Here is a 16,201-nt window from a genome sequence, read left to right as displayed (position 1 = left end):
TGTAAAGAAAATCAAGCAAGTCAGGAAAAATGGGAACACAGTTCTTGCACCAATGAAAACAATCACAGAACGCAAAGAGTATAAATATACTATTTTTTATATTGAATAACATAGGTTGTATAGAACAATAAATGCTGCTCAATCAATTAAATCAGAGAAAATGACCCTGTGAATTAATACAGAAAAATACAGTACAGGACATGATTTATTACTCAGAGACCAGGTATATTGTTCCATATTTCCTGCCCCAAAAAGACGTACACCCAAAGCCATAACACTACAACTGGTTTTCAGCCTGCTGATTCAGGTTGGCCTGCTGATGCAGATTGTCCCCGGGCAAGAACAATGCACTGTAACCAAGAGGGAAATACAGAGACATCGTAGTACTTTGATAGACAGGAGTGACCCACAAATTCAGGTTTGTCCACAAAACATGAGGAATTAAAGACAATAGAAAATACTATCACTACAACTCAAAAACAAAATTCCCATTTAAAAAAAACTCGACAAGTGACATAATTAGTTAGGAATGTGATGGCCACCAGAGGTAAGGCTGCTGTGGACCTCTGTGCTGCTGGGACCTCTCCATGGCTTGCCTGGACAGTATAGGGGTCTGCATGCAGCCATATCATTTCCAAGTACAAGGGCAGGGCAGAGATGCTGGTGTTTCAGTAACAGATCTGAAAAAGTGGAACGAGAGAAAGATGTGTGACCGACTTGATTATAATCTATAAAATGCAAATCTGCAAGATAGACGAGGCTTGTTTCCTTGTGCACAATTATAAGAGGACTTATTGCTTGAAGATTTAGAGCAGGGACCATCAACTAGATTCAGTCAAGGGCTGATTATTTTCTTGAGCAGATTGTCAGAGGGCCGAAACATAATTCCAAATACATTTGTAGACAAAAAATATACCGCAAGAAGCCCAAAAAGAATATAACAGACTAAAACAATTATTTCAAACCTTGCTTACATTTGTATAAGATCACACACATCTTTCTATTACGCATGGAAATTAAAATGACTTGGAGATGATCTGCTGTTTTTTACAGTCTTATGTCCAACTTTTTTTCCCTTATTGGCGAGAAAGTTTTCCTTGCTCAGAAAACTTGTGGGCCAAATAAAATCAAATGTGGACAAAATTGGCCCGCGGGCCACTAGTTGGGGAAACGTGATAGAGTATGAGATCTGAGCGATTACACTGACACTGATAACACGGTAGCTGATTCATATGGGGTAAGGTGCACGTCCTGAGCACCTCATGTGTGTCGTGTTCGTTTGGTACCAAGCGGAAGAAAATGAACTTACTGTAAATACAGGGAACGACATACCTGGACTTGTCCTATAAGAAACGCTCATCATTGTTTTCTGTTGCAAATTGCTTTAAAGCATTTTCCATTACGCGCACTAATGAACACCTCCCTGAACTCAGTCTCAATTCCCACTGACCACCAGACAGAGCGGTACTCACAATCACAGCTGCACAGCCTCAGTCCTCTGAGGCAGAACTCCCTTTGACTGGATCCTTCTCCCTCATCTGACACACACAAACACACAGATAAACACAGACACTCAATAAGTAGGATATCCAGGACAACACATTTCTGTTGCCTAATGACAAAACCAATAAGACAGTAGTACTGTACATCTCATTCGGAGTTAATTGATGCCAAAGACCAAACAAATGTACAGTAAATTACCTCATCCAGCTCTTTTTGGGTCTCCTCTTCAATACGGCGAATGTCCTCCATTGTCAGTCCGATCCATTTATCAATCAAACAGAACAGCTGTCTGTGGAACTTTGTAAACAATCGCTTCTCTTGCTGGAAATCAGAAAGGAAAAGAAATTAGACACAACAATTACTTCCAAAAAGTATTAGTAATATCAGCATTTATTATGTGCAACTTGGAGTAGCATGTCTCTGGCAAATCACTGTCTGTCCACTAGAGCACAGAAAACACTTTTTAGTCTTTATTGTAAACTAGTCTTTTGTCACACCCAGAGACTGCACAGCTTCGGATATCTTATTTCTCAGCCAACTCTGTCTACTAGTTTCTTCTTCAAGGGTTCCAGGGCGGAGTCATTTTTTTGCATGAACATTGAGCGATATGAAAATACTGGACTTTGCCTCTGTACTAGCACTAGGTTTGAACTGGAGCACTAAAAGATGTAGGCACCATAACGGAATATTATGCAAATACTGGAATAATTGACAAGTCTCCTACCGCACCTTCTGAATGAAGTTCTCAATTTTGTTCTGGACTCCCCACCATTTGAAGTTGACTGTGACTAACTTATAGGCACACATGTGAGGAGAGTTTGTGTTGCTGGGAAGCTCTTTCTGCAGAGGTAAAGACAAGTTATTACCTCAAGCAGAGGCAGAACAGTTGACAACACATAATAGAGCTTCCGAACCAGAATAGATACAGCCAGAGTCATATGTCAAGAGAGTTTAGGCCAGGTTTTAGAACGGACGCCATGTCGGAACCTTCATTCTCAAGCAAAACAGCGCAGCGAATTTCACCAACGTTTTTACTTATTAGCATTTGGGATAATGTGTATCCAAGTTGGTACGGTGTTGTGTTGGTGTCAACAAATTGCATATCTGCTTTCACTGGACATCTTCATAGGTTTGGAAGAAAACTATCAGAAATAAACAGCACGATGTGGAAACATCACTTAGCAACGACTATGGAGGTGAAATTGGCGCTCTCGGAATGTTCAGACAGAAACCACACAGGCCCAACTGTCTAAATATACTGTAGGACTCTGGATACAGCTACGTGTGAAATTAGCTGATGTGAAAAATATGATAACAATGGAGGAATATTGGTTTGGCTAGTACCTTCCAGTTAGGCCCCAGGGGGCCCCTGCCTGTCTTCTCTGACTTGAATATGGCAGGATCTTCTTCTGGCTTATAGTCCTGTGTGGAGCAGAGTGAGCAGATGAGTAGGATGCAAAGATACCAGTGTTCTATTTAATTCTATTCAGATAACTGGGTCGTACTCATTAGGGAACACCGTAGCAAAATGTAGTAGAACATTTATCAAGTTAAAATGAAGTGTTGTGCCTTAAAAATAATTGGTTTTGGGAAAGTTCCTGCAGATTTGTGGCAAGTTTGTAAACTTCTGGCAACATTTTGTGGCAAAGGTTTGCCATTAGTGCTGAATCAGCGAGAAACCTTTGGCAACAACAATATTTATTGCAAATAGTGGCAAATCGTTCACTAGAGTTTTTTTTCTGGCAAACAAGAAGCATTTGAATCTGTGGCAAACCCATAGACATTAAGGGAAAACCTGTGGCAACAATATTTATTGCCACTAGTGGCAACAGTTTACCAGACAGAAGTAGTTTCTGGTAAATAGAGATGAAACCATATGGAAATTAAATATCACGATTATAGTGAGCAAAATGATCACAGTTATCAGTATTATCGCAGTATTGTTCAAATGTGCTGGAAAATGTTCAAAAAGTACTGATACAAACACTGAAATCAGTTCACCAAGTTTTATATTGAAAACTAACAAATAAAATTAGCAGGACTATGCACTTTGAGTGCATAAACATTAAAATAATAGCATTAAATATGGCACCATATGGCCATGAGGTACAAGTTTCTCTAGAGCAGGTTTAAATGAACACAACCTTAAGTAAATCAAATGTGCATATAAAAGCAACACAAGTAAAGCAACGTGCATGTAAGAACAATACAACCATATGTAAACAAATCCAATGTGCATGTAAGAACAATACAACCATATGTAAACAAATCTAATGTGCATGTGTTGACATTAAAATAACACAAAATATATAAACAAATCAAATGAACAGCAGTGATCGATTGTCCGTTCTCTCCTTCATAACGAAATAAGGTGCTGCTGGCCTAACATCCTGGACATCCTTTGCTTACTTGAGATTGAAATGTAAAAATGTCAGCATATTTACTTGGTCCGGTTTAAGTAGTGATCTGCGAGGGGAGACAATGTGCCCGCTGGCACTGAACACTGATGGCACGCTGGTTGCTGAGATGCAGAAAAGCTTCCTGGCAACCCTGGCAAGGTGAGGCAGCTCTGATGCAGAGCTCCTCCACCACACCAGTGGATCCTCTTCTGCTGGAATGGGTGGCAGAGACAGGTAGACCTTGATCTATTCTTTCACTCTGTCTTCTGGGGTGGTCAGAATCTGACTCTCTGCCCCGCTCTGCTGCCTTAGGGTTATCTAAAAAGCTCCTATTGAAGTTGGGGTCAATGAAACAAGCCATGTGCATGACTCTTTGCCTTCTCTGTGTGTCTGTTGTTAAGGTCTTCTCTCATTACCCTTTTCATCTCCTTGGTCAGGGATGGCTCCGTATCCTTTTCCACCAGAACATCACAGGTGACGTGGTCCAGGACAGGTTTGATGGCTGACAGTGTCACTTGTGTCGCTGAGGCAAGTGCATCTATAAAAACGTTCTCAGAGGTTTAAGCAGCTGGCACAGATGGTCCATGACACTTATGTCGGCATCCTTGGGCATCAGATTCCATGTTCCTCGTTCTCTAGCCAGTGTCACACAGACTGGCTGCTGTTGGCTGAGGAAACGCTCACGCATCTTGTGTGTAGATCCCCCATCCGGGTCACCACATCATGGATCAGAGCCTTCTGGGGCATGTTGAGGGCAGCTTGCTTTTCTCTCAGTTCTCTCCTCTTCCAGCTCCGTGAGAAGCCTTGGACCAGATGACGGCAGGCCTTGGCTGCTGTGTCAGCGCTCTGAATTTTCAGAGCCTTTGATGTGGCCAGGTTCAAAGCACCCAAGCCACAGATCTGGGTACTCTTCAAAAGTCTTGATCATGTTTGATGCGTTGCCTGAGGTTATGCAGACCAGGTCTTTCTTGTTGATCCCCCCCTACTCTCCAGGCATATTCTCAAAAACTCTTGTGAGCCGTGTGATCTTCTGGGAAGAACTGTGTTTCCAGGCAGTTTGATTCCAGTTGCCAGTCTGGGGTGAGGTAATGGATAGTGAAGCTGATGTAGGGTTGACCACCTCCGCTTTCACTGGTCCAGAGGTCAGTAGTTGCAGCAAACCATATGCCTTGAGCCAAACTTTTTCCAACATCAGCTTTAACCTGGTTGTACAGGTTTGGGATTTCATTCTTGGAAAAATTTTGGGATGGCACTTTGTAGTGAGGCACGGCAACCTTCATCAGCCTCAGAAAGCCAGGCCTCTCAACAATTTGAAATGGCATCATGACCTTTGCAATGTAATATGAAAAGGGCTGCAGTGAGGTCCTGAGCATTTTTTTTGACGTGGGTGCATAAGCAGCCTGCCTTTTAAACGCTTGCTCAGTGTCTGTGTCACAAGTTCACAACTGTAGATGAGGGACCAGTAGCATCGCTGGGTTTGCCTGCTGCACATCCACTCTGTAACCAAGGGAAAAGAAAATGTATTACTTGTATTACTACATTATAATTATTATTCACTCACACAATTTGTGTTGCATTTGAGTATATGCAACGAGCCCATGCACAATTTACATAAATACAAACGAGTCTTAAGACAGTGATAGTAATTGCAATGAGCACAGCAATTGACAAATACAAGAGTCTTGTATAGGAGTCAATATTTTTTCTCCTGTTGAAACACTTACAACCAAATCGACGTCTGACGGATTTTAAATGAACAAAATATATGTTGGTTGGGTGACTAAACTACATAAGGTGTTATCGTGTGCAATGGGTAAATAGAGTCTGCAGACACACGACGGGTACAGCAGCAGGACAACGTGCAGTGTTTTTACAAGAGTAGGTAACACTGAACGCTTCCGTTAAAATGATTGGACTAGCTATTAGCAAGATTGACAGACAAACCATGACATTTCCCCCACATCATGCATTGAGCTAAAAGTTAACTTACCTTGCATTCGCTATAAAGTAGCGGGTGGTGATCACGAAGATGACTCAAGAGATTTGAAGTGTTGTCCCCTTTCGCAGCTATTTATTTTTGCTGCATGTTCTGCAGACAGGGTGACCATCTTCGATTAGGTTTCCCTCAGCACTCTTGTAAAACCCAAAATACGACCACACTTCAGATTTGGTCCTCTTAGAAGGCTGAAAAATCTCCCGAGCGCTGTCACTGCCTTCCGGCAAGTTTTCACACAAAACAAAACCCACGCTGCATGCTGCGCCAGACTGTTGCTAACTTTGGTTGATGCCGGACAGTATTTACCATATGAGTTTTTCAAACCGTGGTAATCAAACACGGTTTTAATGATAATTAAAATTTGAAACGGTAATACTAACCGTCGGGAATTTTACCGTGGTTTATCGTGAAACCGGTAACCGTTTCATCCCTACTGGTAAACACATTGAGCTCAAACAGGGTGGAAAATGCTAACTAGCTACCGAAGTTGTCAAGTGAGTGTTTTAACTTAACTTCCTAATTGTGCAAGCTAATTGATGCCTGGTAAGCATGTCATGTTTTATGGGATAGTGTGAAACACATTTTGTTGCTAGCTAGATCAGTTTCAATCGGTCAGCACCACTGACTGGCTAGTTTACCCAGAAAGACTCACAGCTGTAATCGCCGCTGAAGGTAATTCTAGCATGTATGGACTCAGGGGGTTGAATACTTATCTAATCAAGATATGCAGTATTAGGGTTTTACTTCATGTTTTGTTTTTTTAAATGTGACTTTCTTCCACTTCGACATTAAAGTATTTTGTGTAGATTGAAAAAAAAAAAAAAGAATGAAATCAAATTGAATCCCACTTTGTAACAAAATGTGTAAAAAGTCAAGGGGTGGGAATACTTTCTGAAGAACCTGTAGTACGTTTAGTATGTTTAGTTCTCTGTGAGAAGGAAGTTCATTTAAATGTATCGACACAAACCAAATTGCATATACATTTCAATGTTGTTAATACACAAAGTAATCAAAAACCTGTTTCAATTTGCATTTTCATAATCAGTTTGAAGCAAATTTGCAGCAAACAGAATGTTCGCCACACGTTTCCCAGTATTGTTTTCCAGAATTTCATAAGTCGCTGCAAATTTGTGGCCACAGTTTGCCACGAAAGTCATTTCATTTTAAAATATGAGCTGGCCACAAATTTGTGGCAATTTGGCCAAAGATTTGCCACAACTATTTGCCAGAAGCCTGCTTTCTCAGTAAGGGAATTTCTATTGGACAAGTTCAGGCAATCCCTCCCTGTTTGTCATTTTTTTACCATTTGCTGCCTTATGAATACAACCCTGATGTGTCTGGGTTTAGAACAGTAAAAGAGTTTCAAAGAATGCTTATTACTAACAAATTGTTAGTACATTCACACTGATCAATCACTGCCATCACCTTGACATCCACTTGGCTTTTGTCAGCGATGTCAATGTAGACTACTTCAGTCTTCTTCCACTGATCTGGGTCTAGTCCATGTACCTATGCAGGGAATCATTTATAGTAAGTTACCCACTTCAAGAGCTAAGAATGCCTCACTAGTAGTCACTACATAGACTAGGTATAACATGCCTGGTTGGCCTTGGGGACAATTACATTTCAATCCACTCAATTCAGGAAATAAACTGAAAAGCAAATTCTAAATCCAATTTTGAGGGAAACTGAATTGAAATTGGCCCCAACCCTGATTACATAGCACTTTGATACATTATGTGTACATGTTGTTTCAGTGTCATCACCAACAGAGCAGGTCTGAGAACTAAAAACGCAAACACGAGAAGGGTTTCCGTATCCTTTCACCAAGTCAGAGGATGGACACGGAAATGACATGGAATGAAATGACGTCAATGGAAGTGACTGATTGGAGTCTGATCGATAAAATAAAAAGGGGAAATCGTTAAATTAAAGGACTAGTGACGTCCGCCAACTGAATTAAATGTGCCGGTGGTCCATGCTTGACATGGTGTACATTCAGACTCATTACATTAGCTGCTCACTCACATTGTCCTGAACCCCCATGTCGGGCTTGTGCCACGTCTCAATTTTAATCAGAAAATTGTCCTTCATGTATTCATTCTGCGGGAGGAAGGGAAAATAATAACGTAAACGAGATCAATCAAGTGTCCAACACATACTGTGTTCAAAGACTATTTGAAATCATGTCAAATACTATATGTGCTTGATTGAGCATGCTGGCTTAATCAATCCATAGAATAGTCCTTAACCAGTAAACCCCATCCTGGGCTAGAGCAAAAATCCAAAGTATTTGAAAGATTTCAAATAGTATTTGAACCCAGGTCTGAAACCTAAAGTAATATATTTATTTAACCTTTATATATGGACTATAAGTGATTACATCTTGAGGCATACATCAGCTATGAGCAGTGGTACTGGTCATTTAAAACAAACAAATATATATATATATTTCACCTTTATTTAACCAGGTAGGCCAGTTGAGAACAGGTTTTCAACTGGCCTACCTGGTTAAATACCAGTGTGACCTGGGCAAGATAAACGCAAAGCAGTGCGACAAAAACAACAGAGTTACACATGGGATAAACAAATGTACAGTCAATAAAAATAAAAAAACATGCATGTGCGCACACACACGTTCACCCTGGCAAAACGAGTGTCTGTCTTTCTCTGTGTTAAGTCAGCCCCATCCGCTTCTCTCCTTTCCTTTTGACAGGCAAGGTTACCAGCTCCTCTTTCACAATGTTTACAGCTGAATAGTGTGCAAGTAAACAGTAACATACTGTATATGTAAATGTATAGAAGAAAACAGTACTTACTGTAATAACTGCAACAGGGGAAGAGATGGACATGAGGAGACAAAGAGAGTGAACAATGTTTAGGGGAACAGACGTTCAAAATAATATCTCAATAGTTGCACATGTTAGAAATTGGCTAACTCCTTGTCAATCAAACTGAGAAGTTGTCTATATACACACCATTAATACCCAATGCCTGGCTATTGGTCCAGACATTACATAGATTCCAATAGCATGTCCTCACAGTGCTGGCTGCTAGCGTGTATACCCAAATGAATTATTCAACATATTCTCTCGCTACAGAAGGGCTAGGTAACGAAGAGCAGAGGACTTACCAGTCCGACAGTAGGGGTAAGCATTCCAGGCCTTCTCGTGGATGTTAAGAGCAGTTGATGGTGCCAGAATGCGCACATAGTTTGGCACTTTACTGCAGAGAAAAAGTAAGATATTATTATTTTAGTGTCAAATCCATATGAATTCAATCACTCTTTGACCACACCCCTTTGACCTCAACCACCGCACCCAATTGAACGCACCCAATTGAACAAAACTTTCCCACACATGTTTGCCAATGGTAGAAGTGGTGAGAAAGTGCCCTTTTGGCCCTAAATGCCAAAAGAGTCAGGAGATAGGAGGTGCTCAAAGTTCACCCTATTTAAATATAGCCCACCCTACCATGAGAGATCCGTATCTTCATCACTGAAAAAGACAAACGGTTGAATTTGATATACACTGAACAAAAATATAAACGGACATGTAGTGTTGGTCCCATGTTTCATGAGCTAAAAAAAATAAAAAATGCCAGAAACGTTCCACATGCAAAAAATTGTATCTCTCAAATTTTGTGCACAAATTAGTTAATATCCCTGTCAGTGAGCATTTCTTTTTTGCCAAGACAATCCAGCCACCTGACAGGTGTGGCATATCAAGACGCTGATTAAACAGCATGATCATTACACAAGTGCACCTTGTGCTGGGGAAAATAAAATGACACTAAAATGTGCAGTTTTGTCACACAACACAATGCCACAGATGTCTCAAGTTTTGAGGGAGCGTGCAGTTGGCAAGCTGACTGCAGGAATGTAAACCAGAGCCGTTGCCAGCTAATTGAATGTTCATTTCTCTACCATAAGCTGCCTCCAACGTTGTTTTAGAGAATTTGGCAGTACGTCCAACCGGCCTCACAACCGCAGACCACGTGTAACCACGTCAGCCCAGGACCTCCACATCCGGCTTCTTCACCTGTGGGATCGTCTGAGGGTGGGGTAGTGAGGGGAGCTGAGGAGTATTTCTGTCTGTAATAAAGCCCTTTTGCGGGGAAAAACTCATTCTGATTGGCTGGCCTGCCCTCCCAGGCCCACCAAGGCTGCACCCCTGCCCAGTCATGTGAAATCCATAGATTAGGGCCTAATTTATTTAAATTGACTGATTTCTTAATATGAACTGTAACTCAGTAAAATCTTTGAAATTGCTGCATTTATATATATTATATATATATATATATATATATATATTTTTTTTTTATATTTATATTTTTTTTCTCAGTACAATTTGAAAGCATATAAACAGGGTTGTCAAACTATTTTATAATTTCTTAAATATCTTTTTTATTTATAAAAAGTGGAAATCTGCAGTTCAAATAATAAGAACATGAACACCCCACCAATTTCTTGTGAAATAGCTGAGGGATAGACATAACCTATGGATGCAAGGACTGACCATTATAGTTTTAACCATGTTTTGAGGATATACAGTATTTGTTTAAAATTATATTATTTACAATGGAGTAAAACAAGCTTATATTTTGGGTTCAGTTGAACTGAGCTCATGACGGATTTATGAGTTACATTCTTCAAGAAACAATGGGTATATACTGTACCATTGGGTGATTGTGGGTGGGTGGATGGGAGTCACTGGGTAGATAGGTGGATGGACCAATCGTACCTGTGCAGGTGATATATCTTGTGGGTGTACTGGCCCTTCTCTCCGTCCTTCTCATAGGGTTCATTCTTCAGCACCTCCACCCCTTCTCCTCCACCCGTCTCATTCTTACTGGTCTCAGCCACAGAGTACAGCTGCCCCACTTGGTACTGTGGAGAGGGAGAAAGAGGAATGACCTACAGTTACACACAGACTAAATAATCCCCATTGTTCACAAGTTGCATTAACAGACAGCTGCAACCACTTCAGTGGGCACATCCCTAACCATTCACTCCTCAGAGCACCTGGACAGGGACAGTTTTCCATATTCACCACTGGACGTTCCTTGTGCATTTAGCCCAGATAGACACCAACTTCAGCTTAACAGCTCAACGGGATAACAGTACTGTCAGCAAGCATAAGGAAAATACTGTAATAGCCATCTGTGGCAGTTTTTTTTTGTTGGATGACAGTCTCTCTGCCAACAATTCCCTTGTTAAATGCTCACCAATGATTTCAGGGTGTAGAGCTCTGTCAAAGACCTTTGGCAGGTGGATTACTGTCTCCAACTCTGCTGTACCAGCCTAGGCAGCACACCCCATCCATCCACCACCACCACAGGCCTTGAGTCACCCAGCAGCAGTCGATGACGTGGCACGCAACCAACCGCAGGTTGCTGTGTGCAGCGTGACTGTAATAAAGTTGTCCTGGAACGCGGCCACTGTGCGTCAGGGAGGTAGTGACCCACAGGGAACTGGTGACTCGCTTGCTGCACATTGACACTACTCAATAACCAACAGCCAACTGACATTTAAAAACACAGAATAGTTTGTGCCTGGCTGATTAGATAATTAATCCCAAAATGAGATGCTTTCAACAGGTGAAACAGCTCTGTTTGGAGGAAGATGGGGTACAATCACATCCTCTACCGAACAGTGTTATTTTGGTGGTTCCATCTCATGCGCGAGTAGGTGGTTAGGAATGTGACGACACGTGTAAAACCAGCATTTCACTTATTGTTCCCCTGCGTGCGTGTGACTCAAATGTTAATCTTCCTTAGGCTGTGGAAGTTAAAGTTACGGCCCATTTCGTACAGAGAAATTGGCATAGCAGGCAATTTAACCAATCACAGCCCTCCTTTCACTTGTATCATTGCACATCCTGCAAATCACCAAAAGAAGGCAACTATTTTGAATCCATTTTTATACTGTAAGTCAAAGTAGCAGAGACCTCATTCTGGAACTTCGATATGCATGTAGAGTATATTATGTTCAACAATATATTGAAACATTTGCCAAATCTAAAATGGTTTATGCTTATTTTTTTCAATATAAAGATAGAAAATGTCCTCCAAAAGTACCTTTCTATGGTATGTTTTTGTTCCAATGAGGAATCACCCTTATGTAAGGCTATGAATGGAATTTAGGGTTATGATCCTTGATCTGGAATCTTATTTTGGGGGAAACTTAGACTTAGATTTAAGTATGCTTTAAAAAAAATAAAAAAAATTAAAGAGCGAGCAGGGAATGATGCTGGTGACTAGAACTCTGAGAACAAATGGAGAAAGAGAGGGAGACTGAGAAGGAAGGAGAGAGAACGGTGGAATCAGCACTGTTGCTGATAAATTGTTGCCAAGATGGAATGCAAGATTATGTCTGATGAAAATAAATCTGGTGGAACATACAAGGGTCATTCCACCTCAAAAAGCACAAGAAATAGGATTGACACCCACCGTCTCAGATTGTTCTGAAATCGCTTGTGTTGTTAGAAACAGATAAGATTAGTAGTGCTGAGAGATTAGTGATTTTTGAGGTCGGTTGGTTTTGGTTAGATTCTAAAAAAAAATATATCATGATTTTGGTTTTGATATTTTAAATGCACTTTGCATTATGTGAGTTGAAAGCTGTAACATAGAATGACACAGAAATACCAATGATGGTAGGGACTGCCCATGACTGCTTATCACTTACTAATCATCAGTTATTCACACTAATACAATTATTTAATTGTGTATATTACATTAGTTTTATTTGATTACTTTATGTCATTCCAACTCATATGACAAAAATGTTTTAGTAGTTCTTCAAAGTAAATAAGGCATACTTTCATGACTGCTGAACAACAACTATCAACCACTTAGATCATGTATTTTCAGGTAGAGATACTTCAAAGAAACTGCTCTCTATGTGTCCCCTCTTGATTGCACATTCTTCAGTCTCTTACGGAGCAGGCATAAAGTAAACAGACTGGACAAGGAGTCACGCAATGGATTATGGCCATTGTAGTTTATTATCACATTGTCTGAATAACATTGGCCTTTTAGAAACTACAACTACGTCGCACAGTTTGGACATGATCGGATTTATCTCTAGAGAAACTGCCGCGAAATGTGCGCATTGAGCTCACAGAAGAAAAAAACAGAACGAAATGGATTTCAAATAATTGAACCGACATCAATTAGTTGTTTAAAATGCAAAAAATAACCAAGTTAATCGCTCAGCACTAAAGATTAGCATTCCTTGCTGTCATACCTTGACAATAAAATGGTTACAGGGTAAGGAAACCCATGTAATTTTGTAATTTGGGTGAACTATCCCTTTAAGTTCTTCAAACTTTTTTCACCTAATACAGGAACAGCAGCATCTAGAAGTCAGAACCTGGTAATATAAGGATGTAGGATGGGCCATAAACCTAAAAAAGTTAGGTCGAAATCAGATATCAGGTACTATATTTATCAAACATTATATGAATCCTATAAACTAAATTGGCCAATTTAGGTGCAATCAATTAGCTTAATTTCTCAGAGATCAAATGTTATTTCAACAAAATAATGTTGCAGGAATGCTAATCTTATTGGCTTCTAATTACAGAAACGATTTCAGAACAATCTGAGATGGTGGGTGACATGGCTTGCTGAAATGACATGGAACAACCCACAACTACTGACTTCAACTGCAATGCTTCAGTCAGGAATACGGTGCTCCGTTTGAATTAATATGGCTAATATTATCTGCCAATGTCCGACCTGACTATGTGTGGCCGGCTAAACACTGCAATCGTGAACATAATGGAAACCATGCCAACATCCTGTGCACACACACCATCATAAAAGGTGTGTGTACAAACAGGAACTTGAAGGTTAGAGGAACATAATGCAGACCAACTGCTTGACATACAGACGGCCCTGATTCCTCAAGAGCACAGGCACGTTAGGTAACGGGTTGGCCCCGTGAACGTTCCGCTTTTGCGTACGGCACGTTCACGGGGCTAGGTAATCGTTGACCTCAATTTGACCGTTGAGTCAGAAAACGAGAATGTAGCTTGACCAGCTTGATAGGTGACATGAAGCGAGAGTTCAAGACACAAATAAATGACACTCGGTCGCTACTTACCTCTTCCACAGATATGGGGAGGATGACTCGACTAGAAGAGAGAGAGAGAGAGAGAGAGAGAGCAACATCACATTACAACACCTGCAGCTCATGACTAATGTTATTGCTCATCTAATTTATCACTTGATTTATTAGTTCCCGACTGACAATTCTCTGATAGCAACTGCTAAGAGTATGCTAATCAAAACACGTTTAGCCTAATAGACCTGGGACGATAAATCTGAAATAAATCGACACCGACCACTTATCGCAGGCATTTCGCTTACATCGTTCATGACGATAAGTAGCCTATACTAGAGAAATGTGAAGTTTGAAAGAAAATAAGCTAGCTAATAAGAGGGATTGTTAATGGGACAACTGATGGCGAAAACCATCAAACTAGTAGTAGTTTATTGGATAAAAAAAAAAAAAGTGGTGCACATTAATGTTATTTTTACCGTCAAATCGGGCAATTTATCGCGTTATGGATTATTGACCATACTGTCCTGCTCTACCTATCAACTATGAGCATTGCAAGCCTGAACGTGCTACTGATTCTAGCTGTAATATTGTCAGAGGAAATTGAAGCCCGGTGTAGATTTTTACTATCAGAAAACAATTCGCTTTGGCCCCATCCTCTGCCAGTCTACAATAGGCAATAATCACCACCTGTCCCCAGTCTAAGCAGCACTGAATATTTCATTATAAACAGATCTGGGCGTAATGAGAGCCAAGACAGGCACCATACTAATTCTAAGGTATTGATACAGGCAGGTTTGGGGCATCAGGATGACACGTTGATATGGCAGTTGTTGACTCTCGTAACCAATGAGTTAGATGACATGTCATGCAAGTGTATACTCTGGATTAGTTTGAGATAAAAGGCACACCCTTGTATGTTTTTTTTAGTAGGCCTGACGATGCATGGGATGATTATAATTAAAGTTATGGTTACAAAGTTAGTGGCACTTTGTCAGTTAAGATACATTTTGGTAACTGACAATACATTTCCATTTTGGCAAATGTGTTAATGATTATTTTTTACTTAATGCATGAATTCAATGAGTCTATCCATACAGTGAAGACAGGCAACAAGCAGTCAATAGCATTGACAAACTTGACATTTTACGCAAAGATAACACAGCGAATACCAACTTGCACGTGTTTTTTTGAATTCCCAAATGGTAAGTAGGCTATACTAGACTAACAGAGAAAATACTATAAACGAAGAGGATAATTGTCACACAAGACATTTTCCCAATGGTTTGCCTGTGTATGACATCGTTCTTTTGCGTGACACGTTTTAACTAAACACCATATTTTCCCAAACATTTTTACTTACAATTCTTTAATGAGCATTTTGGTAGTGTTGTCCGTGTATATGCAGCATTCAGATGTCTAGCTTACTGGTTAAAAACTCAAAAACGGCGGAGGTATGTTTGTCCGTCTGCGACCCACGGTCTCCGCGGTTTTGCGCTCCTATTTTTCTTGAATTCACTTCCTGACAGATGCCGAAAGGGGCGCGGCGTCACCTCAAGTCAGTCACCTCCATTCAGTAACCTCATCCTTATTCGAAGCAAAACATACAGACCTGAAATAAACACACTACACCATGGTTTGCGCTGATCACACATGAAAACCAGTATGTTATTTAACCACATGCAAATTCTTATTTTACTGGTGAGGTTATTTTTTGTTATACCTGGCCTGGACCACATGCACAGAGTCATGTACATAGTTTACTTATGGAAAACTGTAAGCTCTTCAATTGAAGTCTACCTAGGTCAAATGTTGTGGGGGTTTTAAGTGGAGTGCATTGGTTTTTAAGTTGTTTCACCAGTCACAGTGGTTCAGTTTCACTGAGCCCAAATGTTATTCCAGTCCTCCCAGTTTCACTCCTCATTCAAGCTTCTTGGCTGTGACAGTTGGTGGAGGGTGAACTCAGTAACCCCCCGGTGTTTTCTTGTGTCGGTCTTTGGAACAGGTTAGTAGCAACCTCAGCAAGTCAAACCAGTGGTTTAGCCTTCAATAAGCTTGAGCAAGACTAGAGCAACACAAATAATAATTGTAAAGACTGGAATGGAATAAATGGATTGAATCCATTCCATGTATTCCATTACAGCCATTACAATGAGCCTGTCCTCCTATAGGTCCTCCCACCAGCCTCCACTGCTGAACATGTGTGAAACACTCCTATTACCATTATGATTTTAG

General features: G+C 40.5%; 1 protein-coding gene across 1 annotated transcript; it reads right to left on the bottom strand.

Annotated features, from left to right (window-relative positions):
- Nucleotides 1–97: 97 nt before the first annotated feature.
- Nucleotides 98–15,463, bottom strand: LOC139382279 (phosphatidylinositol transfer protein alpha isoform-like). Its single transcript, XM_071126151.1, has 12 exons — nt 15,330–15,463; nt 14,009–14,039; nt 10,641–10,786; nt 9,032–9,123; nt 8,718–8,725; nt 7,927–8,001; nt 7,324–7,407; nt 2,848–2,925; nt 2,233–2,343; nt 1,702–1,824; nt 1,473–1,538; nt 98–680 (listed from the first exon to the last, which is right to left on the bottom strand). Exons 1-11 carry the CDS (start codon nt 15,344–15,346, stop codon nt 1,491–1,493), a joined length of 813 nt encoding a protein of 270 aa, XP_070982252.1. The 5' UTR covers nt 15,347–15,463; the 3' UTR covers nt 98–680; nt 1,473–1,490.
- Nucleotides 15,464–16,201: the final 738 nt, after the last annotated feature.

Source organism: Oncorhynchus clarkii, chromosome 24 (assembly GCF_045791955.1).
Source record: "Oncorhynchus clarkii lewisi isolate Uvic-CL-2024 chromosome 24, UVic_Ocla_1.0, whole genome shotgun sequence".
Classification (NCBI taxonomy): domain Eukaryota; kingdom Metazoa; phylum Chordata; class Actinopteri; order Salmoniformes; family Salmonidae; genus Oncorhynchus; species Oncorhynchus clarkii.
This window is presented reverse-complemented; position numbering and strand designations above follow the sequence as displayed.